A 26,447-nucleotide genomic window follows, 5' to 3' on the forward strand; every position below is an offset into this window, starting at 1 on the left:
GGTGGTCCCCACCCACCCCAGCAGCGCCAGCAGCTGGCACCCGTTGCAGACGCCCAGGCTGAAGGTGTCGGGGCGCCGGCGGAAGCCCTCCAGGGCCGCCCGCACCCGGGGGTCGAAGCGGGCAGAGGCCGCCCAGCCTGGGGGGGGGCACAAATTGGGGGGGGGGGGGGTCAGGGGCAATATGGGGAATCCCCAAGTTGGGGGGGGATCCCAAAATTGGGGGGGAAACCAAAAATTGGGGGGGAAACCCCCCCAAAATTGGATGGGAAATGCCCAAATTGGAGAGGGAAACCCACAAAAATTGGATGGCAAACCCCAAAACTGTGCGGGAACACCCCAAAACTTGGGTGGCATAATCCCAAAATTTATATGGGAAATCCCCAAATTGGACGGGAAATCCCAAAACGTAGGTAGGAAACCCCAAAATTGGATGGGAAACCCCAAAACTTGGGTGGGAACACCACAGAACTTATATGGGAAATCCCAAATTTGGAGGGAAAACCCCAAAACTTGGGTGGGAAATCCACAAAATTTATATGGAAAATCCAAATTTGGAGGGAAAACCCCAAAACTTGGGTGGGAAATCCACAAAATTTATATGGGAAATCCCAAATTTGGAGGGAAACCCCAAAACTTGGGTGGGAAATCCACAAAATTTATATGGGAAATCCCAAATTTGAGGGAAAACCCCAAAACTTGGGTGGGAAATCCCAAAACCTACATGGGAAACACCCAAATCCCATGGGAAATCCTAAACTTGGAGGGGAACCCCCAGAACCTGGTGGGAACGCCCCAAAACCGAACGGGAACACACCCGAATCGGATGGGAAACCCCCAAACCTGGACAGGAAATCCCAGAATTTGGGTGGGAACACCTCAAAATTGGGACGCCTCCAAACCAGGGGCCCCCCCCCTCAAAGCAGGGGCCCCCCCCAAACCCCGCACCAAAAAGCCCCCCCCAGACACCCCCGTATCAGGAGAGGGGACGCCCCAAACGTCCCCATATCGGGGGGGGACCCTATAGGGACCCCCCCCAAAATTTTTTGGGGGGGGGGCTCACCCCTGGCGGACCCCAGGACGTCGCCGTAGCTGAACCCCCCCACGAAGACGAGCCCCCGAAAAGCGTCGAGGGTGGCGGGTGCCGGCGCACAGGTCCTGGGTGGTGACGTCCCAAACCTGGGGGGGGGGGACAGCGGGTGCGTGGGGACCCCCCCCACCCCATAAAGGGGAGGAGTCCTTAGGGTGCTGGGGGGGGTTGGGGGTGCGGATTTTGGGGTGGGGGGGGTCCCCCTCACCTGGAAGCCGGCCATGACGAAGGCGGCCGCCATCTCCCGGTCCCCGTTGCTGCCCTCCTCCCGCAGCACGGCCACACGGGGGCCCGGCAGGTCTGGGGGGGGGGGAGGGGGGCAGGGGTGTCACCCCCCCCCCCATCACACACCCCCACCCCGTGTCACCCCCCCAAAAGTGGCTGTGATCCCCCCGGCCCCATTCCAGGGACCCCTCATACCCCAATGTCCTCCCGAAGACCACACGTCCCCCAGAACCCCATAACCCCCCCGAACCCCATAACCCCCCCAGACCCCCCCATTCCCCTATGCCCACCCCGTAACCCCCATTGCCCCCCTGATGCCCCCAGACCCCAATATTCCCCCATACCCCCCATATCCCCCATACCCCTACGTCCACCCCATAACCACCACGGCCCCCCAGATGACCCCAGACCCCCATATCCCCCCATATCCCCCCCAAACCCCCATGTCCCCCATGATCCCCGTTCCCTTACATCCACCCCACAACCACCATGGCCCCCCAGGTGCACCCAGATTCCCCCCAAACCCCCAATGTCCCCCATACCCCCATGTCTACTCCGTGACCCCCATGGCCCCCCAGGAGCCCCCAGACCCCCATATTCCCCCATTACCCCATATCCCCCATACCCCTACACCCACCCCATAACAACCATAGCTCCCCAGAAGCCCCCAGACCCCCCTTTTCCCCCCATACCCCCCATGTCCCCCATACCCCTACGCCCACCCCAAGACCACCATGGCCCCCCAGATCCTCCCCAGACCCCCATTACCCCATACCCCCCATGTCCCCCATACCCCTACGCCCACCCCAAGACCACCATGACCCCCCAGCTCCTCCCCAGACCCCCCCCGCGACCCCCTCGGGCCCCCCCCTCCCCGACCCTCACCCAGGTGTTTCAGCAGCGGGGGCTCCTCCAGGGGGTCGAAGGGGGCGCTGAAGGTGGGCCCCCGGCGGCGGCGCAGCCCGGCCTCCTCCTGCGCCACGCAGCTGCCGGTGGCCTGCTCGCGCTCCAGCCGGAAGCTGGTCTCCTCCCACAGCCCCCGCAGGTCCCCCACAGGCTCGGCCAGCACCTCCTCGCCCGCCACCGTCACCCGCACCTGGAGGGACGGGGGCGTGGGGATGTCGGGGACGAGCAACGTCGTGGGTGCCACCAAGGTCAACATCGTGGCCAACGCCGTGGCCAACGTCATGGTTGACATCATGGCCGACCGACATCATGGCCAACATCATGGCTGACATCACGACTGACATGGCCAACACCATGACCAACGTCATGGTTGACATCAAGGTCAACGTCATGGCCAATGTCACGGTCAACGTCATGGCCAACATCATGGCTGACCAACATCATGGCTGACATCATGATTGACATGGCCAACACCATGACCAACGTCACGGCCAACATCATGGTCAACGTCATCACCAATGTCATGGTCAACATCACGGCCAACGTCATGGTTGACATCATAGCCAATGTCATGGCCAACACTGTGGTCAACATCACGGTTGACATCAAGGCCAACATCCTTGCCAATGTCATAGTCAACATCACGGCCAACGTCATGGTTGACATCATGGCTAATATCATCGCCAATGTCATGGTCAACGTCATGGTCAACATCATGGTTGACATCAAGGCCAACATGATCGCCAATGTCATGGTCAACACTGTGGTCAATGTCATGGTCAACATTACAATAAACGTCATGGTCAACGTCATGGTTGACGTCATGGCCAATATCATGGCCAATGTCATGGCCAATGTCATGGCCAACACTGTGGTCAACATCACAGCCAACGTCATGGCCGACATCATGGCCAACATGGCAAAGTCATGGCCAACGTCATGGACAACATCATGGACAACGCCACGGCCAATGGGACATGAATGGGACAGGGGACGTGGCCATGGGGACGTGTCTGTGGCCACCTCCTGTCCCACAGCACCACAGGGACACGGCCATGGGGACGTGCCCATGGCCACCTCCCGTCCCACCCAGCCCCCCGGGGCCACCCAGGGCCACCTCCCGCCCCGTCCCCCCGTCCCCTCACCATGGCATCGGGCCCGTAGGGGCCGCTGTGGCCGATGGGGACGCAGCGCACGCCGGCCTCCTGGTAGCGGCGGCACACGGCCACGCTGCCGCCCACCGGCACCTCCAGCACCAGCCCCGGCTCCTCGGCAAACAGCACGGCCAGCGCTGCGGGGACAGGGGACACGGGGACGGGGGGACGTGGGGATGTGGGACATGGCGATATAGGATGTGGAGATATAGGACATGGGGATATAGGACGTGGGGACACGGTGATATGGGACGTGGGGATGTGGGGGTATGGGACATGGGGAAATGGGACGTGGGGATATGGGACGTGGGGACACGGTGATATAGGACATGGGGGCATGGGGATATGGGGACGTGGGACATGGGGACATGGTCATATAGGACATGGGGACATGGGATGTGGGGACATGAGAATATGGGACATGGAGATATAGGACAGGGGGACATGGTGATATAGGACAGGGGGACATGGGATGTGGGGACGTGGGGATATGGGACGCGGGGCGGGACACAGAGCATCAGGTGTGGGGCATGGGACGGGGACGTGAGACATGGGGACATCATGGGGACATTGTGGGGACACGGAGCGTCAGCCATGGGGTGTAGGACATGGGGACAGTGGGGATATAGGACGTGGGGACGTGGGGCATCGGGTATAGGGTACAGGATGTGGGATGGGGACATGAGACATGGGGACACGGGGACACAAAGCAGGGGTTCCCCAAGCTGGGGATGTCCTGAGGGGGTTCCCTGGGGTGGGGACATCCTGGGGGGGGGTTTGGGGGGTGTGGGGGGGGACACTCACGGGCGGTGCCGGGGGGGTCGGGGGTGATGTCCAGCTGGAGGCCGCAGTTGCCCGCGAAGGCCATCTCCAGCGCGCAGCCCAGCAGCCCCCCGTCACTGACGTCGTGCCCCGCGCTCAGCGCCCCTTCTGGGGGGGGGCAGCGTCAGTCCCGAGCCCCCCCAGACCCCTCCCACCCCGTGGGACCTCCCCCCCCCCCCCCCCAATATCTCCCTATGCGCTCCCCCGGACCCCAAAAGGGGGCGCCCGAAGCCCTGCACCCAGCCCAAAATTTCCCCCATCCGAAATAAGTGCCCCCCCCCCCCCCCCGCCCTGGGGTACCCTGAAATTCTTCGTGGCCCCCAAATCGACCTGCACACCCCAAATCCCTGCTGGAACCCCCCCAGATCTCCTTCATTACCCCCAATTTCCCCCACCCACCCCAAATGCCCCTCTTCCACCCCAAATCCCTTCATCCACCCCAAATCCCCGTCTTCCACCCCCAATTTCCCCCACCCACCCCAAATCCCCCTCTTCCACCCCAAATCCCTGTCTTCCACCCCAAAATTCCCCCACCCACCCCAAATCCCCCTCTCCCACCCCAAATCTCCTTCATCTACCCCCAAACCCCAAATCCCATCCCCACCCCAAATCCCTCCATCCACCCCAAACTTTCCCCACTCCCCCCAAATCTCCTTTTTCCACCCCAAATCCCCTCTGCCCCCCAAATCCCACCCCCGCCCACCCCAAACTGCCCGCCCCCCCATAAATCCCTTATAAGCCCCCCCACCCACCAGCACCCACCTTCCAGGAGCTTCTGGGTGACCCCAAAAGCGGCCCCCAGGACCCCCGGCTCGTCCAGGTCGGGGCAGGCGTCCCCCAGCTGCGAGAAGACCTGGGCCAAGGCGCTGCCCCCCAAGCGGTGCTGCCCGGGGCTCAGCTGCACCCACAGCAGCACCCCTGGGTGACCCCGACACCCCGTGAGTCCGGGGAGCACCCTTGGGGTCTCCACACCCCCTCCAGGGCACCCAACGGGGGTCACGGGCACCCCAATGGGCTCCCCCGGGTGGGTAAAAGGTGTCCCTGGGCACCCCAAGGACCTCGTGGGGGGGTTTTGGTGTTCTTGAGGCCATCCCAAAGCCTCCACGGAGGAGGTCCCGGCCTGCAAAGCCACCCCAAAGCCCCATAGAGGAGGTCCTGGACTCCTTGAAGTCACCCCAAAGCCCCATAAAGGAGATGGAGGAGGTCCCAGCCTCCTTCAGATCACCCCAAAGTCCCACACAGGAGGTCCCAGGCTCCTTGAAGTCACCCCAAAACCCCATAGAGGAATTGGAAGAGGTCCTGGCCTTCTCAAGGCCACGCAAAAACCCCATAGAGGAGGTCCTGGCCTCCTTGAAGCCACCCCAAAGACCCGATGGAGGAGATGGAGGAGGTCTGAGCCTCATTGAGGCCACCCAAAATCCCCATAATGGAGTTGGAGGAGGTCCTGGCCTCCTTGAGGAAACCCCAACCACCCCCCATGGGGAGTCCGGCACCCCTAAGAGAACCCCAAAACCTCCACGGAGGAGATGGAGGAGGTCTGGGCCTCCTTGAGGCCACCCCGAAACCCTCACGGCCTCCCTGAGGCCACCCCAAAGCCTCCATGGGTGGGGTTCAGCCCCCCATGGGACACCCCACGACCCCACAAGCCACCGACCTTTGCCATCAGGACACTTGAGGTCAGGGGTGACGGTGGCCGTGATGTCGGGGCAGACGGCGTAGGCGGAGATCACCAGGGTGCCTGGTCAAGGGTCAAGGGGTCACAGAGGTCAGAGGTCAGGGAGAGGGGTCACAGGACCCATGGGGTCATGGTGCCATGGTGGTGGCACCCCGTGGCCCATCATGAGGGTGGTGGCACCCATGGGTCCTGGCCCCATGACGCCCATAAACCACCATCATGGACCCATCATGATGGTGGCACCCATGGGTCCTGGCCCCATGACGCCCATAAACCACCATCATCGACCCATCATGATGGTGGCACCCATGGGTCCTGGCCCCATGACGCCCATAAACCATCATCACGGACCCATCACGACGGTGGCACCCATAACCCACCATCGTGGTGACGACACCCATGGGTCCCAGCCCCATGACGCCCACAACCCACCACCACATCTCCATCACGGAGGTGACCCCCACCACCCCTCACCCCCTCCGCAGCCCCCCCGGTGCCCCCCGCACCCCCGCCCCGCGCCGGGACTCACCGGGCGCCATGACGGTGTCGGTGCCCACGCGGGCGGCCATGCTGAGCGAGTCCTTGCCCCCGTCGATGGCCACCCCCAGGCGGTGCAGGAGCTCCACCAGCCCCTCGCACGCTGCCACCAGGGCCCCCCCCTCGGCCCCTGTCTTTGCGCCCCACATCCAGTTGCCCGAGCACTTCACGTCCTGGGGACACGGTGGGGTTAGCGGGGAACATGGGGACCATCGTTCCCATGGCCATGCTGCGACCACGTCATCATTCCTGCGGCCACGTCGTGACCAAGTCATGATCCCTTGGCCATGTCATGACCGTGTCATGGAGCCCCTGACCACGTCATGACCACGTCATTGCTCCCATGACCACGCCATTACTCCCATGACCACGCCATGATGACATCATTGCTCCCTTGGCCAAGTCATGACCATGTCCTTGTTCCCATGACCACGCCATTGCTCCAATGACCGCGTCATGGCCATGCCCTTGCTCTCACGACCACGCCTGTGCTCCCATGACCATGTCATTGCTTCGATGACCACGTCATGGCCACGCCACTGCTCCCATGACCATGCCATGATGATGTCATTGCTCCCGTGGCCATGTCATGGCCATGCCATTACTCCCATGACCATACCATGATGATGTCATTGCTCCTGTGGCCACGTCATGGCCACGCCATCGCTCCCTTGACCATGCCCTTCCTCCCATGACCACATCCTTGCTACCATGACCATGCCCTTGCTCCCATGACCACGTCATGACCATGCCCTTGCTCCCATGACCACGCCATGACCATATCCTTGCTACCCTGACCATGCCCTTGCTCCCATGACCACCTCATAACCACGCCATCGCTCCCGTGACCATCCCACGACCATACCCTTGCTCCAACGACCACGTCATGACCACGCCATCGCTCCCGTGACCATGCCATGACCGTGCCCTTGCTCCCATGACCACACCACGACCACACCACCCCTCCCGTGGCCACACCATGACCACGCCACTCCTGCCGTCACCGCGCTGTGGCCGTGCTCACCTTCAGCTCGGTGATGCGGGCGAAGACGAGGTTGGTGAGCGCCTCGGTGAGCGCCAGGCGGGCGCCGGCGGCCGGGTCCAGCAGCCCCTTGATGGGCTGCTCGCCCAGCGCCGTGGCCGCCCCCACGGTGTCGAAGTGGGACAGGGCCACCACGGCCACGTCGGCCAGCGGCGTGTGCAGGGGGCCCACGCACTGCTGCTGGGCCACCAGCCCCGTCACCGAGCGGTCCACCTGGGGACCGGGACGGGAGTCAGAGGGTGGGACGTGGACGTGGGGACATGGTGGGGACACAGTGGGGACACGGAAGGGACAGGGGTTGGGGTGCGTCATGGGGGACGTGGAGGGGGACGTGGAGGGGGACGTGGAGGGGGACGTGGAGGGGGACGTGGAGGGGATGGGGACACACTGGGGGGACGTTGGTTGGGGCACGTCATGTGGGACATGGAAGGGACACGTTGGGGACATGGACACACTTGGGGACGTTGGTTGGGATACGTCATAGGGAGGGGGACATGGGGACATGGACACACCTGGGGGGATGTTGGTTGGGACATGTCATAGGGGACGTGGAGGGGGACACGCTGGGGGACATTGGCTAGGACATGTCACAAGGGACATGGAGGGGGACATGTGGGGGACATGGGCGCATTGGGGGGGCCATCAGCAGTGACACATCACAGGGCGACATGCATGGGGACACGTTGGAGACACATTGGGGACATTTTGAGGCCACGTTGGGGACACATTTGAGACGCTTTGGGGACACGCTGGGGACACGTTGGGGACATTTTGGGGCCATGTTGGGGCCACGTTGGGAATACGTTGGGGACACATTGGAGACACCTCGGGGACATGTTTGGGACACATTGGGGACATTTTGGGGCCACCAAAGACCCGCCTGCAGGGAGGGACCTGGCTCACCACCACCAGCTGGGGAGGGGACACGGAGGGGACATGGAGGGGACCCCGGCCATGGGGGGGGAGGTGACATGGAGGTGACACGGGGGGGGACACAGGGGGGGACACGGGCACCTTGTTGGTGAGGTAGCGCTTGCTGGCCACCGCCGGGAGCCGCAGCACCCGCTCCAGCGCCTGGCGCACCCCCAGCCCCGGGGGGAGCTCCAGGGGGCGCAGGGTGGGGGTCACCCGCTGCAGCACGAACTCCTGAGGGGGGGGACATAAAAAGGAGGGGGGGGGCGGCACAGGGTTACACCCTGACACCCCCCAGGGGGGCCCCAATGTCCCAGGGGGTTCGCGATGTCACCATCTGGGGAGGGGTCCTCGGTTCTTGGGGGGCTTCCAGGAAAAAAATTAAGGGGGGGGGTCACTTATGGAGTGTCCCTGAATGTTGAGGGGGGTGGGGGTCCTAAAAGGAGGGGTCCTCGATGGGGAGGGGTCCTCAATGTAGGGGGGGTCATAGGGTCAGCCGAGGGCACCCAAAGCCCCCGGGGGGTGTCCCCAATGTCGCTGCCAGGGGAGGGGGCCCCAGTTACTGGGGGGCTTCCAGGAACAAAATTAAGGGGGGGGGGCACTTAGGGGGTGTCCCTGAATACTGGGGGTGGGGGTCCTAGATGGGGGGGGGGGTCACCGCATCAAGGGTGCCCCATTTTTTTTTGGGGGGGGGCTCCGATGTCACCCCAAATCTGGGGATCGCCGGCCCCAAGGGATTCTGGGGGGGGGGGGTCCTGATGTCACCCCTTTTGGGGGGGGTTCCCCATTTTACGTCCCCCCCCTCACCTTTCGGGGCATCTTGCCCAGCACCCACTCCAGCTCCAGGTTGACGGGGGTGGGCAGCCCCTCGTGGGACCCCCCCTCGGGCACCGGCGCCTCCAGGTCATCGACCAGCACGATCTGGGGGGGGTTGGGGGGAGGAGACACAAAGGGTGGGGTCAGCAGAGAGGGGGCACCCCAAAAACATCCCTCCCCTGCCCCCATGGACCTTCCCAGCCCCTGAGGACCCCAAAGCCTCCCCCCCCCCCTGCCCCCAAGGTGTCTCCATGCCCCCCCCTCTGTCTCCAGGGCCCCCCCATGATCCCCCTGTCCCCAATGTCCCCAGTGCCCCCCGCCATGTCCCTACACCCCCCATGTCCTTCCCACCTCCCTGTCCCCAATGTCCCCATGCCCCCCCCCGTCCCCACATCCCCCCTCCTCCCCGTGTCCCCCCCCATCCCCAATATCCTAATGTCCCCCCCCCACCCCCATGCTCCCCCACCCCCATATCCCCCTCACCCCGTGCCCCCCCCGTCCCCGTATCCCCACCCTGCCCCCATATCCCCCCATGCCCCCGTGCCCCCCCCCCGTCCCTGTGCCCCCCCCCACGTCCCTGTGCCCCCCCCCCATCCCCTTTTCCCCCCAGCCCATCCCTACGTCCCCGTGTCCCCCTCATGGCCCTGTATCCCCCCCATCCCTCTGCCCCCAATCCCCTTATGCCCCCCCCCAGCCCCCCCCGACCCCCCCCACTCTGTGCCCCCCCCCGTGCCCCCCCCCCCCGTACCCGCCCGTCCCCGCTGATGCTCCCCACGACGCTGAGGGGGCAGCGCTCGCGCTGGGCCAGGCTCCGCAGCAGCCCCAGGCGGGGGGGGCGCAGCAGCAGTGCGTTGGACTCCTGGTACTCGGCCCCCCACAGCTCCAGCACGCTCAGGGTGGGGTCCCCCCGCTGCGCCCCCAAAAACGGCCCTACAGCACCCCGCGACCCCACGGGGGAGTGGGGGGGCTAGGGGGGGTTGGGGGGGGGTACGGGGAAGGGGGTGGAGGGGATTGGGGGGGCTCTGGGGGGTGCTCCAGGGGGTGTTTGGGGGGCTGGGGGTCCTCCCACTGCGCGCCCAAAAACGGCCCTACAGCACCCCGCGACCCCATGGGGGAGTGGGGGGGCTAGGGGGGTTGGGGGGGGGTACGGGGAAGGGGGGTGGAGGGGATTGGGGGGGGCTCTGGGGGGTTGGGGGGGGCTCTAGGGGGTGATTCGGGGGTTGGGGGTCCCCCTGCTGCACCCCCAAAAATGGCCCTACAGCACCCCGCAACCCCATGGGAGAGTGGGGGGGCTAGGGGGGGCTGGGGGGGGTTCAGGAGAGGGGGTGGAGGGGATTGGGGGGGCTCTGGGGGGTGGTTGGGGGGTTGGGGGTCCCCCCGCTGCGCCGCCAAAAACGGCCCTACAGCACCCCGCGACCCCATGGGGGAGTGAGGGGGCTGGGCGGGGGCTCTGTGGGGTTGGGGGGGGCTCTAACGGGTGGTTAGGGGGTTGTGGGTCCCCCCGCTGCAACCCCAAAAACGGCCCTATAGCACCCCGCGACCCCATGGGGGAGTGGGGGGTGGCTGGGGGGGGGCATGGGGAGGGCAGAGGAAAGGGATTGGGGGGGGTCTCTGGGGGGTTGGGGGGGGCACCTGGGGGTCTTTGTGGGATTGGGGGGTGGATCTGGGGGGTGTTTGTGGGGTTGGGGGTCCCCCCAGCGCACCCCAAAAACAGCCCTACAGTGCCCCGCGACCCCCGGGGGGGTGGAAGGAGGGCTGGGGGGGGCACAGGGAGGGGGGTGGAGGGGATTGGGGGGGTACGTGGGGGTCTCTTTGGGATTGGGGGTACCCAGGGGTCTTTGTGGGGGTGGGAGGGGACCTGGGGGTGGGGGGCACCTGGGGGACTCTATGGGATGAGCCCCTGGGGGGGGGGGGCACCCATGGGTGTCACTGGGGAGGTTGGGGGGGGGGGCACGGTACCTGGAAGCGGCTGGCGTAGATGACGGCCCCCGCCGGCTCGCTCAGCTCCTTCAGCACGTTCCCTGGGGACAGGGGGGGGACAGGGGGGTCACCGTGTGACCCCCGTGTCCCCATTGTCACCCCACGTGTCCCCCCATGACCCCACTTGTCCCCCCGTGTCCCCGTGTGACCCCCCGTGTCCCCCTCGTGTCCCTGTGACCCCCCCATTTCCCCCGCCTGTCCCCATGTCCCCCTGTGACCCCATGTGTCCCTGTGTCCCCCTCGTGCCCTCGTGTGACCCCCCGTGTCCCCATGTGACCCCACATGCCCCCCTCCTGTCCCTATGTCCCCCTGTGACCCCACGTGCCCCCATGTCCCCGTGTGACCCCCCGTGTCCCCATGTGACCCCACATGCCCCCCTCCTGTCCCCACGTCCCCGTGTGACCCCACGCGTCCCCCTCCTATCCCCATGTCCCCATGTGACCCCTGTGTCCCTGTGCCCCTGTGTGACACCCCCCCCCCCCCCGCCCCGTGCCCCCCCTACCGTTGCCCCCCGCCCCCTGGTCGTGGATGCTGCAGATGGGGTTGTGCTCGCCGCTCTCCACGCAGCCCCGCAGCACCCGGTTCATCTTCTGCTCCATCTCGGGGTCCCCTCGCTGCACCGCCCCCAGGTCCCGCTCCTCCGCGTTGTCCCCCTGCACCTGGGGGGGGCACAGGGGACACCGTGGGGACACCGCGGGGATACCCAAGGGCACCCTGGGGACACCCAGAGACACCCTGGGAACACCTAGGGGGCACTTGGGGACATCCTGTAGGCACTTGGGGACACCCAGGAACACCCTGGGGACACCTGGGGCACCCTGGGGACACTTGGGGACACCCTCGGGACACCCAAGAATGCTATAGGGACACTTGGGGACACTCTGGGGACACTTGGGGACAACCAGGGACACCCTGGGGATACTGCACGGACACCCTGGGGTCACTTGGGGACACACAGGGACACTGGGGAGGGACTTGGGGACACCTAAGGACACCCAGAAACACCCTGGGGATACTTGGGGACACTCTGGGGACACTTGTGGACATGATGGGGATACTTGGGGACACCCTGGGGACACCATGGGGTCCCCCCACTGCACCGCCACCAGGTCCCGCTCCTCCGCGTTGTCCCCCTGCACCTGGGGGGGACAGGGGACAGCTTGGGGACACCCAGATAAACCCTGGGGACACCCAGAGACACCCTGGGGACACCTAGTGGGCATTTGGGGACATCCTGGGGGCACTTGGGGACACCCAGGAACACCCTGAGGACACCTGGGGACACCCTGGGACACTATGGGGGTGCTTGGGGACACCTAAGGGACACTTGGGGACACCACAGGGACACCCTGGGGACACAAGGGGACAACGAGGGACACCCTGGGGACACCCAGAGGCACGCTGGGGACACTTGAGAACACCCTGGGGACACTTGGGGACACCCAGGAACACCCTGGGGACACTCTAGGGACACCTGGGGACACCATGAAGATACCATAGGGACACCACAGGGACACCCTGGGGACACAAGGGGACACCATGGGGACCCTATGGGGTCCCCCCCCCACCCCCGCAAGGCACCCCAGGGTTGGGGACACCCCGGGGAAGGGCCACTGAGGGGACAGGGTGGCCCCGAAGCGGGGACAAGGACACGAAGGGACCCTTGAGGACCCCTTGGGGACATTGGGGACCCCCTGGGGACATTGGGGACCCCCTTACCTGGATGGAGGAGGCGGCGCCGCCCCCGACCCCGATGCGGTACACGGGGCCCCCCACCTTTACCACCAGCATCCCTGGGGGGGGGGGACACGGGTGAGACCCCCTCAGCCCCCCCGGGGGGGATTTGGGGGTCCTACGGGGGGGCTTCGGGGTCCCGGGGGTGGGTTGGGGGGCGTAGGGGGGGATTTGGGGGTCCCATGGGGGGATTTGGGGAGGGATTTGGGGGTCTCAAGGAGGTTTGGGGTCACATAGAGGGATTTCAGGGGGGGGTCTTTGGGGTCCTGGGGGTGGTTTGGGGGTCCCATGGGGGGCTTTAGGGAAGGATTTGGGGGGTCCCAAGGAGGTTTGGGGTCCCATGGGGGGGGATTTGGGAATCCTATGGGGGGGGCTTCAGGGTCCCGCGTGATTTGGGGGCATGGGGGGGGGATTTGGGGGCCTCATGGGGGGGGCTTTGGGGTCCCAGGGGTGGTCTGGGGGGCTTTTGGGGGGGATTTGGGGGTCCCATAGGGGGCTTAGGGTGGAGATTTGGGGGTCCCACGGGGGTTTGGGGTCCCATGGGAGCATTGGGGGGGGGTAAGGGGGGGATTTGGGGGTCCCAAGGAGATTTGGGGTCCCATAGGGGGGATTTGAGGATCCTATGGGGGGCTTCGGCATCCTGGGGGTGGTTTGGGAGGCTTAGGGGAAGGATCTGGGGGTCCCACAGGGGGGTCCCATGGGGGTTTGGGGTCCCAGGAGGGGATTTAGGGGTTCCAGTGGGGGGATTTAGGGTTCCATTACGGGTTTGGGGTCCCGTGGGCGATTTGGGATTTCCATAGGGGTTTGAGGTCCGAGGGTAGGATTTGGGGGTCCCAGGGTAGGATTTGGGGTTCACATGGGGGTTTGGGGGTCCCAGGGGTGGGATTTAAGGTTCCCATATGGTTTTGGGGTCCCGGGGGGCATTTGGGGTTTCCATAGGGGTTTGGGGTCCCGGGGTAGAATTTTGGGGCCCCAGGGTAGGATTTGGGGTCTTAGGGGTGAGATTTCGAGGGTCCTGGGGGGGATTTTGGGGTCCCAAGGGGGATTTTGGGGGTCCCAGGGTGGGATTTGGGGTTCTCATATGGTTTCGGGGTTCCATGGGGGATTTGGGATTCTGTAGGGGATTTTGGGGGTCCCGGGGGGGAATTTGGGGTTCCCATACGGTTTTGGGGTCCTGCGGGATATTTGGGATTTCCATAGGGATTTGGGGGCCCTGGCGGGGGGGGGATTTGGGGTTTCCATAGGAGTTTGGGGTCCTGTAGGGGATTTGGAGGTCCGGGGGGGAGGGGATTTGGGGTTTCCAGGGGGGGGATCTGGGGTTCCCGATCCCGGGGGGGGGGGGGGGGTTCAGGGGTCCCGTGGGGAATTGGGGTCCCCGCGGGGGGGGGGGGGGGGGTCTCTCACCGGGCTCGGGGGGCTCCTTGCGCACGTGGGCATCCTCGATGGCGCCCAGCCCCCCGCTGAACATGATGGGCTTCACCCACTCGCGCCGCTCCCCCCCCGGCAGCACCTGCCCGAAAGAGCGGGCGAACCCTGGGGGGGGGGCACCCGGCGTCACCCGGCGTCACCCGGCGTCACCCGGTGTCACCCGGACCCCCCCCCCAACACCCCCCGCCACCACCGGGGTCCCCGAGGCTGGTGGTGACCCCAAACGTCCCGCCCCATTCCCCCCGAAGATATGCAGGGCACCCAAGGGTGCTCGAGGGAGCCCAAAATGTCCCCAAGGGTCCCCAGTGTCATTAAGGGTGCCCAAATGTCCCCAAATGTCCCCAGGGGTCCCCAAATGTCCCCAAATGTCCTCAAATGACCCCTAGGGTCCCCAAATATCCCCGTCCCCAAGTGTCCCCAAGGGTCCCCAAAGGTGCCCAAGGGACCCCAAGGGTGCCCAAGGGACCTGAGGGGTCCCCAAGTGTGCCATGGGGGTCCCCAAGTGCCCCAAGGGGGTCCCCAAAAGTCCCAATGGGGTCCCCAAATGTCACAAGAAGGTCCCCAAGTGTCCCAAGGGGTCCCCAAAATGTCCCAAGAGGGTCCCCAAGTGTCCCAGTGGGGTTCCCAAGCATCCCAAAGGGTCCCCAAATGTCCCAGTGGGGTCCCCAAAAGTCCCAATGCGGTCCCCAAGCGTCCCAAAGGGTCCCCAAGCGTCCCAATAGGGCCCCCAAAAGCCCCAGTGGGGTCCCCCAAAGTCCCAATGCGGTCCCCAAGCGTCCCAAAGGATCCCCAAGCGTCCCAATAGGGCCCCCAAAAGCCCCAGTGGGGTCCCCCAAAGTCCCAATGCGGTTCCCAAGCGTCCCAAAGGGGTTCCCAACACCATGGGGACCTTTGGGTGCCCCTTGGGGGTCTGCAAATGTCCCAAGGGGTCCCCAAGGCCACGAAGGTCCCTGCAGACCCCCGGAGGGTCCCCGATGTCCCCAAATGTCCCCGGGGCCCCCCTCACCGGCCAGCACGGGCTCCCCAAATTTGTTCCCGTAGTCGCTGGCGCCGTCGCTGGCCCCGATGGCCACCTCGAGGGGGCGGGCGAAGGATTTGGGGTACGGCAGCGTCCCGTCCTCCCAGGGCAGGGGGTAATCTGGGGGGGGGATAGGGGGGTCACGGGGGGTCTTGGAAGAGTCAGGGGGGTCTGGGGGGTCTTGGGGTGGTCCCAGCCAGGAGGATTTGGGGGTCCCAGGGGAGGTTTGGGGGATCCCAGGGGAATTTAGGGGTCCTAGAGGAGGTTTGGGGGGGCCCTAAGAAGGATTTTGGGGGGTCTGGGGGGGGTTGGGGGGTCCCGGGGTGATGTGGGGGTCCCGTCCTCCCAGGGCAGGGGTAGTCTGAGGGGGGATACTGGGGTCGGGGGTGTCCTGGGGTCTTGGGGTGATCCCCGCCAGGAGGATTTGGGGGTCCTGGGGAAGGTTTGGAGGTCCTGGGGTGGGATTTTGGGGTCCCAGGAGGGATTTGGGGGATCCCAAGGGGGATTCGGGGGTCCCGGCGTCAGATTTGGGGGTCCTGTGGTGGGATTTGGGGGTTCCATTGGGGATCTGGGGGTCCCAGGGTAGGATTTGGGGTCCCAGGGTAGGATGTTGGGGTCCTAGGGGTGATTCTGGGAGTCCCGGAGTGGGGATCTGGGGGTCCCACGGTAGGATTTGGGGGATCCCTGGGGGAACCGGGGGTCCCGGCGCGTAATTTCGGGGGGTCCCGGGGGGATTCGGGGTCTCACCAGGCAGCAGCAGGTTGCCGAAGCTGTACCCGGCGGTGCCGGCGATGACGTGGGCCCCGCGCCCGGTGCACTGCACGTCCCGGATGCGGCCCCCGGTGCCCGTGGTGGCCCCGCTGAAGGGGGCGACGGCTGGGGGGAGGGGCCACGTCAGGCCACGCCCCTCCCCCAGGCCACGCCCACGTGGCCACACCCCAAATAGACCCCGCCCCCAGCCCTACACCCACCCATTGCCATAACCCCTATGGGGGCCAACCAGGACCTGGCTGGCCACGCCCCCAATTTGAAGCCACACCCCCACTGTAAGCCACGCCCCGAAGCTTTAGACCACGCCCCCATTTGACCACACCCAAATTAGGCCCCGCCCCCAGCCATACACCCACCCACAGCCATATCCCCTATGGGGGCCAACCAGGACTCGGTGGTCCACGCCCCAATCCTAAGCCACGCCCCCAACTCTAGGCCACGCCCCCCTGCCTAGGCCATGCCCCCAAGATGGCCGACCGGTGGGGAAGTTGTGCGTCTCGGCGGTGAAGATGACGTGCCGGGTGGTCGTCCTCTTCTCGAAGGGGCTCGGCCGGGCTGGGTCCTGCGGCCACAGCGCCGTCACCGGCACGCCCCGGATGGCGCTGAGGGGACACGGGTGTCACCCATGGGTGCTGGGACACCTCGACCCCCTTGGCATGGGCACCCATGGGTGGTGGGAGGCTGCGACCTCCATGTCATGGTCACCCATGGGTGGTGGGAGGCAATAACCACCATGTTATCACCACCCATGGGTGCTGGGGCACCGCAACCTCCTTGTTGTGGCCACCCATGGGTGATAGGACCCCATGACCTCAGTGTCATGGTCACCCATGGGTGAGGGGACCCTATAACCACCACGCCATGAGCACCCATGGGTGATGGGACTCCATGACTTCAATGTCATTGTCACCCAACAGTTGATAGGACCCTACAACCACCACCCATGGGTGACAAGACCCCAGAACCACCATGCCATGAGCACCCATGGGTGATGGGACCCCATGATCTCCTTGCCATGAGCACCCATGGGTGATGGGACTCCATGACCTCAATGCCATGGTCACCCAACAGTTGATAGGACCCTACAACCACCATATAATCACTACCCAATGGTTGACATGACCCCATAACCACCCTGCCGTGACCAACCCATGGGTGATGGGACCCCATAACCACCACGTCATCATCACCCATGGGTGATAGGACCCCACAGCCACCATGCCATCCCCACCCATGAGTGATGGCACCCCATAACCACCACGTCATGGTCACCCAACTGTTGACAGGACCCCACAACCACCTTCCCATGACCACCCATGGGTGACGGCACCCCACAATGACCTTGCCGTGAGCACCCATGGGTGATGGGGCCCCATAACCACGATGCCATGGTCACCCAACAGTTGATAGGACCCTACAACCACCATATAACCACCGCCCAACGGTTGACACGACCCCATAACCACCCTGCCATGACCCCCCACGGGTGATGGGGACCCCACGACCACCTCGCGGGGGCCACCCATGGGTGCCGCGGGCCCACCTGCTGTTGTCGCAGAACTTGATGACGTTGTTGGGGTTGCTGGAGCGCTGCGTCCCCATCAGGCTCTGCAGCAGCGACTGCGGCACCTCGCAGCCGTCCACCACCAGGCGGCCCCGGAAGAACCAGTGGCGGCTGTGCTCGCTGGGGACATGGGGACAGGGGACATGGGGACACGGGGACACCCTCATGGGTGGTGGCATTCATGGGGGACACGGGGACACAAGGACATGGGGACACGGGGACATCCTCATGGGTGGTGGCATTCATGGGGGACATGGGCACACAGGTGGTGACATGGGGACACGGGAACAGGGGACACGGTCACAAGGACATGAGGACATGGGGACATCCTCATGGGTGGTGGCATCCACAAGGGACATGGGGACACGGTCATATGGGGACACGGTCACGAGGACATGAGGACATAGGGACATTCTCATGGGTGGTGGCATTCATGAGGGACATGGGGACACGGTCACATGGGGACATGGGACACGGTCACGAGGACATGGGGACATCCTCATGGGTGGTGGCACCCACAGGGGACACGGGGACAGAGGCTCATGGGGACATCCTCATGGGTGGTGGCATTCATGGGGGACACGGGGACATGGTCAGGTGGGGACATGGGGACACGTGGGGACATGGGGACAGGGGACGTGGTCAGGTGGGGACACGGGGACAAGTTCCTGGGTGGTGGCACCCACAGAGGACACGGGGGCACAGGGACATGGGGGCACAGGGGCATGGGAACACAGGGACATGGGAACACGGGGGTGCACAGGGACATGGGGGGGGGCTTGGGGACACGAGGGTGACATAGGGACATGGGGGGGGACTTGGGGACACGGGGGGGATGTGGGGACACGGGGGGGACTTGGGGGGGACACGAGAGTGAGGTGGCATCAGGGATGTCAGCATGGGACAGGGAGGATATGGGGACACGGGAAGGAATGGGGGGCGACATGGGGACGTGGGGGGGATTTGGGGACACAGGGGGGGGACCCGGGGGTGTCACCTGTTGGACTGGGCCAGGTCGAAGCACTCCACGCTGGTGGGGTTGCGGCCGGCGGCGCGGAAGAGCCGGGTGTAGTACTGCACGTCCCAGGGGTCGAAGGCCAGCCCTGGGGGGGGCCGCGGGTGTCCCCAAATGTCCCCAGGTGTCCCCAAGGACCCCCCCCACCTCCGCAAGTGTCCCCAAGGACCCCCGCTGACACCCCCCCCGGTGTCCTCACAGCGTCCCCGTGTCGCGCCGCGCTCCCGGGTTCCCGGTCTCCCCGTGTCCCAAATCCGGGTCCCTTGTCCCCATGCCACCCCCATGTCCTCATGTCCCCCCAGTGTCCCCAAATCCCCCCCATTTCCCCACATCCCCTCCAAATTTCCCCCAGACCCCTCCCATGTCCCCCAATGTCCCCAAACCCCTCCACGTCCCCAAATCCCCCCATGTCCCCATGCTCCCCAATATACCCATGCCCCCTCATGTCCCTAAATCCCCCCAATGTCCCCCTGTCCCCCCCAAATCCCCTAATATCCCCATGTCCCTTGTGTCCCCAAACCCCCCAACATGCCCAAATTCCCCCCCCATGTCCCCAAATCCCCCCCACGTCCCCAAATACCTCCCCATGTCCCCAAATCCCCCCCACATCCCCAAATACCCCCCCATGTCCCAAAATCCCCCCCAAATCCTCCCCAACCCCCTCCAATCCCCCCCCACGTCCCCAAATCCCCCCCCTGTGTCCCCAAGTCCCCCCCCAAATCCCCCCCACATCCCCAAATCCCCCCCAATCCCCCCCACGTCCCCAAATCCCCCCCCTGTGTCCCCAAATCGCCCCCCTTGTCCCCAAGTCCCCCCCCAAATCCCCCCCACGTCCCCAAATCCCCCCCCCCCGTACCCAGCTCTCGATCCGCCTCCTCCAGGGCCCGGGCGCCCCCCCCGAGGACGTCGATGGCGGTGACGGGGGGGGGCCGCGCGGGGACCTCGAAGGAGCGCAGGGGGTGGGGGTAGCGCTGCTCCGTCAGGGGGTCCCCCAGCGCCCGCAGCAGCCGCCCCGACGCCCCCGCCGGGGGCTCGCCCTCGAACTGGGGGGGGGGGGGGGGGGGGACACGGGGGTGTCACCAAGGGGGGGGGACATCCGGGGGGTGGGGACACTATGGGGTGTATGGGGACTGGGGGGTGTAGGGAACTGGGGGGGGGGGGTTTGGGGACTTGGGGGGGGGCATCCTGGGGACATGGGTGTCATGGGGGGGGGGGGGGACACCCGGGGGGGTTGGGGACACCCTGGAGACATGGGGGTGTCACTGGGGGGGGCGGGCATCGGGTGGGTGTAGGGGACTGGGGGGTAGATGGGGGCGGGGGGATGGGGGGACATTTGGGGACGTGGGGGTATGGGGTGGGGACAGGGGGACCCTGGGGACATGGGGAGGGGACAGGGGGACCCCGGGACATCTGGGGACATGGGGAGGGGACACTTGGGGACATGGGGAGGGGACCCTGTCCCCAATGACCCCAATGTCCCTATTGACCCCAATGTCCCCAATGACCTCCATGTCCCCCATGCCCCCAGAACCCCCCGTGTCCCCGATGTCCCCAACGACCTCCATGTCCCCAATGTCCCCAACACCCCCCCAGTGTCCCCAGTGTCCCCAGCGCCCCCAGTACCCCTCGCATGTCCGGTGTCCCCAACGCCCCCAATGTCCCCAGTGTCCCCGATGTCCCCAGTGCCCTCAATGTCCCCAACGCCCCCAGCACCCCCTACGCCCCCATGTCCCCCCCCCGGTGTCCCCGACGTCCCCGCTGTCACCTGCAGCAGCAGCCGGCGGGACAGCTCGAGGCGCTGGACGCGGCGCAGCCCGGCCGCGTGGCACAGCGACACCGCGTTGGTGGAGGCGGCCGTCGAGAAGTTCAGCCTGGGCACCCACGGCACCCATGGGACCCTCAGGGCACCCATGGGACCCCCGCAGCACCCGTGGGACCCCCCCGGCACCCAAAACCCCCACGACCCCCATGGGACACCCCCATGGGATTCCAGCACCCACGGGACCCCCATAGCACCCTTGAGGCCACAGCACCCCAGGGCACCTATGGGAACCTCCCAGCACCCACGGGACCCCCCGGCACCCATGGGACCCCCCCTGGCACCCGTAACCCCCACAACCCCCATGGGACCCCCCCCATGGGATTCCAGCACCCACGGGACCCCCATAGCACCCATGAGGCCACAGCACCCCAGGGCACCCATGGGACCCCCATGGCACCCGTGGGACACTCAGTACACCCCCCGGACCCATAGGACCCCCCCTAGGACCTCTCCAAGCACCCATACATCTCCCCAGGACCCCCCCCAGCACCCATAGGACCCCCGGAACTCCCCCAGAATCCCTTCTAGGACCCCTCCCAGCACCTGTAGGCCCCCCCCGCCCCTCCCCAGCACCCATGGCACCCCCCCAGCACCCATGGGACCCCCAGAACCCCCCCAGAACCCCCCTAGGACCCCTTCCAGCACCCATGGGACCCCCCCAGCACCCATGGGACCCCCAGGACCCCCCCAAGAACCCCCCCTAGGACCCCCCCCAGCACCCCCCCCAGCACCCATGGGACCCCCCCTAGCACCCATGGGACCCCCAGGGCGCCCCCAGAACCCCTTCCAGCACCCATAGGACCCCCCCAGAACCCCCCCAGGTCCCCCCCCCAGCACCCATGGGACCCCCAGGACCCCCCCAGAACCCCCCCTAGGACCCCTCCCAACACCCATAGGCTCCCCCAGGACCCCCCCAGCACCCATGGGACCCCCCCCCAACACCTAGGACTCCCCAGAACCCCCCCCCGGCACCCATAAGACCCCCAGGACCCCCCCAAGCCCCTCCCCAGCACCCATAGCCCCCCCCCAACACCCATAGGACCCTCCAAGCCCCCCCCAGCAGCACCCATAGGCCCCCCCCCAGCACCCATAGGACACCCCCCCCAGTACCTGGGCCCGATCTCCAGCAGCAGCTGGTGGGCGTGGGGGCGCAGGAAGCTCTGGGGGGCCACATCCGCACCCCCCCCGAAGGAGCTCCCGAAAAGCCAGTGCAGGACCTGCGTCTCCTCGGGGCCGGGGGGGGCGGCGCCTGCAGGACCCCCCCCCCAAATTAGCCAGGAGCCCCCCCCAAAATTCTCTGTGCCCCCCCCGACCCCCAAAACCTACTCGGGACCCCCCCCAAATTACCCAGGACCCCCCCCCCCCCACATTAACCAGGGGTCCCCCAATATTCTCTGTGACCCCCCCCCAGACGCCCAAAATCTACTCGGGACCCCCTCAAATTACTTGGGCCCCCCCCAAATTACTCAGGACCCCCCCCCCCCAAATTCTGTGCCCCCCTCCAAACCCCCCAGCACCCCCAAACCTACTCGGGACCCCCCCCCCAAATTACTTGGGACCCCTCCCCAAATTAACCGGGCCCCCCCCCAAATTACTTGGGACCCCCCCCCCAAATTACCCACGGGTCACCCAAAATTCTCTGTGCCCACCCACCAGCCTTTGTGCCCCCCCCCCCATGTCCCTGTACCCCCCCCATGCCCCCCCGAGCCCCCCCATGTCCCCATGCCCCCCCCCCGCCCCGTGCCCCCCCCGTGCCCCCCCCCGTACCGTCCCAGGCCACGTTGTAGCACAGCTCCGTGGTCACCGCCGTCACCCCCGGCTCCGCCGCCCGGGCTGCCCGCAGGGGGGAGCGCGGCCCCCCCCCAACGGGGGGGGCTTCAGGCTCCTGCCCCCCCCCCTTCCCATCCTGGGGGTCCCCCCCCGGCCCCGCCGCCGTCTCGGGGGGGCCCGGCCGCACGTAGAAGTGGAGCACCTGCATGTCTGGGGGGGGGGGGGGGGCGCACAGAATTAGGGGGGCTCCTAAAATTTTAGGGACCCCCCCCCCAGAGAGCTCGAAGCCCCCCCCCCCCCCCGGGGGACCCCCAAAACCGCTGGGGACCCCAATCCTCCCCCCATAGCCCCCCCAGGGCCCCCCAAACCCCAAAGCTCCCCCCAAAGACCCCCTGCCCCCACCCAGCTACCCTCAAAGCCCCCCCCCTGGGGGGACCCCCAAACCCCAGGACCCCCCAAAACCCCAAAGACCCCCCATGGAACCCCCTCAGGGACCCTCAACCCCCCCCCAAGACCCCCTGACCCCCCCCAGGTACCCTCAAGGCCCCCCCCAGGGGACCCCCAAAACCCCTGGGACCCCCAGTGCCACCAGGACTCCCCCCCAGGACACCCCAAAACCCCAAGAACCCCCCCAGGGATGCCCCCGGGACCCCCCCCAGACACCCTCAACCCCCCCCCCAAAACCCCAAGGACCCCCCCAGGGACCCCCCAAGGATCCCCTCAGGACCCCAAACCCCCCCAAGACCACAAGGACCCCCCAGGGACCCACCCAGGACCCCCCTCCGGACCCTAACTTCCCCCCCCCCCAAAAAAAAACAAGAATCCCCCCCAGGGACCCCCCAGGACCCCAAAACCCCAAGGACCCCCCCAGGTACCCTCAACCCCCCCCCGAAACCCAAAAGACCCCCCACAGGGACTCCACAGGGACCCTCGATGCCCCCCCCAGCGACCACCTGTCCCCCCCCAGAGACCCCCCTAGGACCCCCCGGGACCCCCAAACCCCCCCAAAACCCCAAGGACCACCCCAGGGCCCCCCCAAAACCCCAAGGACCCCTCCCCATGGACCCTCAACTCCCCAAAAACCTCAAAGACCCCCCCCCCAGGACCCCAACCCCCCTCCAAAACCCCAAGGACCCCCCCAGGACCCCAACCCCCAAAAAAACCCCAAGATCCCCTCAGGAATCCCCCCAGGGACCCCCAAAACCCCAAGCACCCCACCCCAGGACACCCCCAGGACCCCAAAACCCCCCCAAAACCCCCAAGGACCCCCCCCCAGGGACCCCAACCCCCCCCCCCAAACCCCAAAGATCCCCCCCCAGGGACCCCCCAGGATCTCCCCAAGGACCCCAAAACCCTAAGGACGACCCCAGGACCCCCCCCCCAAAAACCTCCCCAAAACCCCCGGGACCCCCCGGGACCCCCAAGCCCCCCCCCAACCCCCCCCCATCGCTCCCACGTGCCCCTACCGGCACGTGGTACCCCCCCCCCCCGTTACGTGACGCCACCAAGGGGGGTCCCCACGTGCACCCCCCCCAACCCTCCTACGTCACGGGGGGACCCCAATGACGTCACGCGCCCCCCCCCCCCCCCCCTTACCGCGCGCCGCCGCCGCCTCTGCCCCCGCCGCCGCCGCGGAGCCGGGACCAGACGAGAGGGGGCGGGGCTACGGGGGAGGGGGCGTGGTCACGGCAAGCCACGCCCCCTCCGGTTTAAAACGCGGGAACGTGGCCACGCCCACAATGGGCCGTAACCGGGGGGGGAGGGAAAAGGGGGGAGGAACGGGGGGGGGGTCCCAATGGGGAGGGTTAACGGGGGGGGTCAAGAGGGGGGGTCCCAAGGGGGGATCAATGGAAGGGGGGTCAAGGGGGGGGGCAAAAGGGGGGGGTTCAAGGGGGGGGCCCGAAGGTGGGGGTAAATGGGGGGGGCTTCAAGGGGGGGGTCAATGTTGGGGTCCCTAAGGGGGGGCGTAAATGGGGGGGGGGTTCAAGGGGGGGTCCAAAGGGGGGGGTAAGTGGGGGGGGCTTCAAGGGGGAGGGTCCAAAGGGGGGGGGGCTTCAAGGGGGGGGGTCAATGTTAGGGTCCCAAAGGGGGGGGGGGGTCCCAAAGGGGGGGTAAAACGGGGGGGCTTCAAGGGGGGGGGTGTCAATGTTGGGGTCCCAAAGGGGGGTCCCAAAGGGGAGGGTAAATGGGGGGGGTCAAAAGGGGGGGTCCCAAGGGGGGGTGGTCCCAAGGGGGGATCAATGGAAGGGGGGTCAAGGGGGGGGGCAAAAGGGGGGGGTTCAAGGGGGGGGGGCCCGAAGGTGGGGGTAAATGGGGGGGGCTTCAAGGGGGGGTCAATGTTGGGGTCCCTAAGGGGGGGGGTAAATGGGGGGGGTTCAAGGGGGGGGGTCAATGTTCGGGTCCCAAAGGGGGGGGGGGTCCAAAGGGGGGAGTAAATGGGGGGGTCCCAAATGGGGGGGAGTCAATGAAGGTTCCCAAAGGGGGGGGGGTCAATGAGGGAGTTAAGGGGGGGGGTCAATGGGGGGGGTCCCAAGGGGGGATCAATGGAAGGGGGGTCAATGGGGGGGACAAAAGGGGGGGCAAAAGAGGGGGGTTCAAGGGGGGCCAAAGGTGGGGGCTTCAAGGGGGGGGTCAATGTTGGGGTCCCAAAGGGGAGGTCCCAAAGGGGGGGGGGGTAAATGGGGGGGGCTTCAAGGGGGGGTCCAAAGGGGGGGTAAATGGGGGGGGGGCTTCAAGGGGGGGTCAACGTTGGGGTCCCGAAGAGGGGGGGGGTCCCAAAGGGGGGGGGGGGGCAAAAGAGAGGGTGTTCAAGGGGGGGTTAAGGGGGGGGTCAATGGGGGGGGGCTTCAAGGGGGGGATTCAAGGGGGGGGGACAAGGGAGGGGTCCCAAGGGGGGAGGTCAATGGGGGGGTTCAAAAGTGGGTGGTCCCAAATGGGGGGGTCCAAGGGGGGGGTCCCAAAGGGGGGGGTGTCCCAAAGGGGTCCCCAAGGAGGGGTCCAAAAGGGGGGTCGCAAGGGGGGGGTGTCAAATGGGGGGGGTCCCAAGGGGGGGGGGTCCAAAGGGGGGGGGGGTCCAAAGGGGGGGTCTATGGGGGAGGTCCAAGGGGGGGGGGGGGGGTGTCCCGAGGGGGGGAGGGGCACCGTGCCCCCCCCTCCTATTTTTGGGGGGGGCGGGTTACCCAGAAGCCTTTGCGGCGCCACCTCCCCCCCACACCCCTCAAGGCCAGGGGGCGGGGAAGGTCACGCGTGACGTCAGCGGTGACGTCAGGGTCACCCCGGGGCCCGGTGGCCTTGGGGCGGGCGGCGGCCCCTCCCCCCGCGCCTGCCCCCGGCGGACCCCGGGAGGCCCCGCCCACTGGGGGTGGAGTTATGCAAATGAGCAGTCTACGCTATATGACGGGGGCGTGGTTTGCCCCCTTAGGACACGCCCCCTCTGCCGTGCGCGCTGTGCATGCGCTCTCATGTCTGCCTCCCCTCTATGGCGCGCGCACCTCCCCCCCCCCGCTGCGCATGCGCAATGGGGCCGGGAGCCGGCCGCCATTACACGGCCCCGTGGGCCCGAGCCTGGGGACCCCGTGTCCCAAATCCTGGTGGCCCTAAGCACCCGTGTCCCCAAATCCCTGGTGACTCTAAATATCCGTGTTCCAAATCTCTGGTGACCCTAAATACCCGTGTCCCCAAATCCTGGTGGCCCTGGTGGCCCCAGGTCCCCGTGTCCCCATACCCTGGTGGCTCTAAATACCCGTGTCCCCAAATCTCTGGTGGCCCTAGGTCCCCATGTCCCCACATTTCTGTGGCCTCAGGTCCCCATGGGGGACCCTCAGTGTCCCAAATTCCTGGTGGCCCTAAATACCCGTGTCCCCAAATCCTTGGTGTCCCCATGTCCCCAAATCCTGGTGGCCCTAAGCACCTGTGTCCCCAAATCCTTGGTGTCCCAATGTCCCCAAGTTCTTCATGTCCCCAAGTTCTTCATGTCCCCATGTCCCCAAATCCCTGGTGGCCCTAAATACCTGTGTCCCAAATCCCCAGTGGTCCCAGGTTCACATGCCCCCAAATCCTGGTGACCCCCAGATTCCCGTGTCCCCAATCCCTGGTGGCCCTAAGTATCTGTGTCCCCAAATCCTCAGTGCCACCCCCATGTCCTCATGTCCCCAAATCCTGGTGTCTGG

At 66.3% G+C, this 26,447-nt stretch overlaps 1 protein-coding gene across 1 annotated transcript; it reads right to left on the reverse strand.

Moving 5' to 3' along the window:
• Positions 1-5: 5 nt before the first annotated feature.
• Positions 6-23,941, reverse strand: LOC308186466 (phosphoribosylformylglycinamidine synthase-like; the record flags this gene model as incomplete). Its single annotated transcript, XM_080608596.1, is given in 28 exon segments — positions 6-137; positions 1,061-1,136; positions 1,138-1,176; positions 1,296-1,387; positions 2,198-2,408; positions 3,364-3,509; positions 4,177-4,302; positions 4,957-5,112; positions 5,849-5,932; positions 6,399-6,579; positions 7,431-7,661; positions 8,463-8,594; positions 9,168-9,281; positions 9,925-10,086; positions 11,136-11,197; positions 11,659-11,815; positions 12,876-12,949; positions 14,295-14,423; positions 15,325-15,456; positions 16,084-16,212; positions 16,585-16,709; positions 17,651-17,791; positions 18,669-18,774; positions 19,543-19,729; positions 20,452-20,557; positions 21,619-21,757; positions 22,276-22,488; positions 23,875-23,941. Coding segments are annotated over 27 exon segments (3,580 nt in total), but the record flags the coding sequence as incomplete, so codon positions are not given.
• Between the last annotated feature and the right edge of the window lie 2,506 nt (positions 23,942-26,447).

Source organism: Anser brachyrhynchus, assembly GCF_964034855.1.
Source record: "Anser brachyrhynchus genome assembly, contig: SCAFFOLD_450, whole genome shotgun sequence".
Lineage (NCBI taxonomy): Eukaryota > Metazoa > Chordata > Aves > Anseriformes > Anatidae > Anser > Anser brachyrhynchus.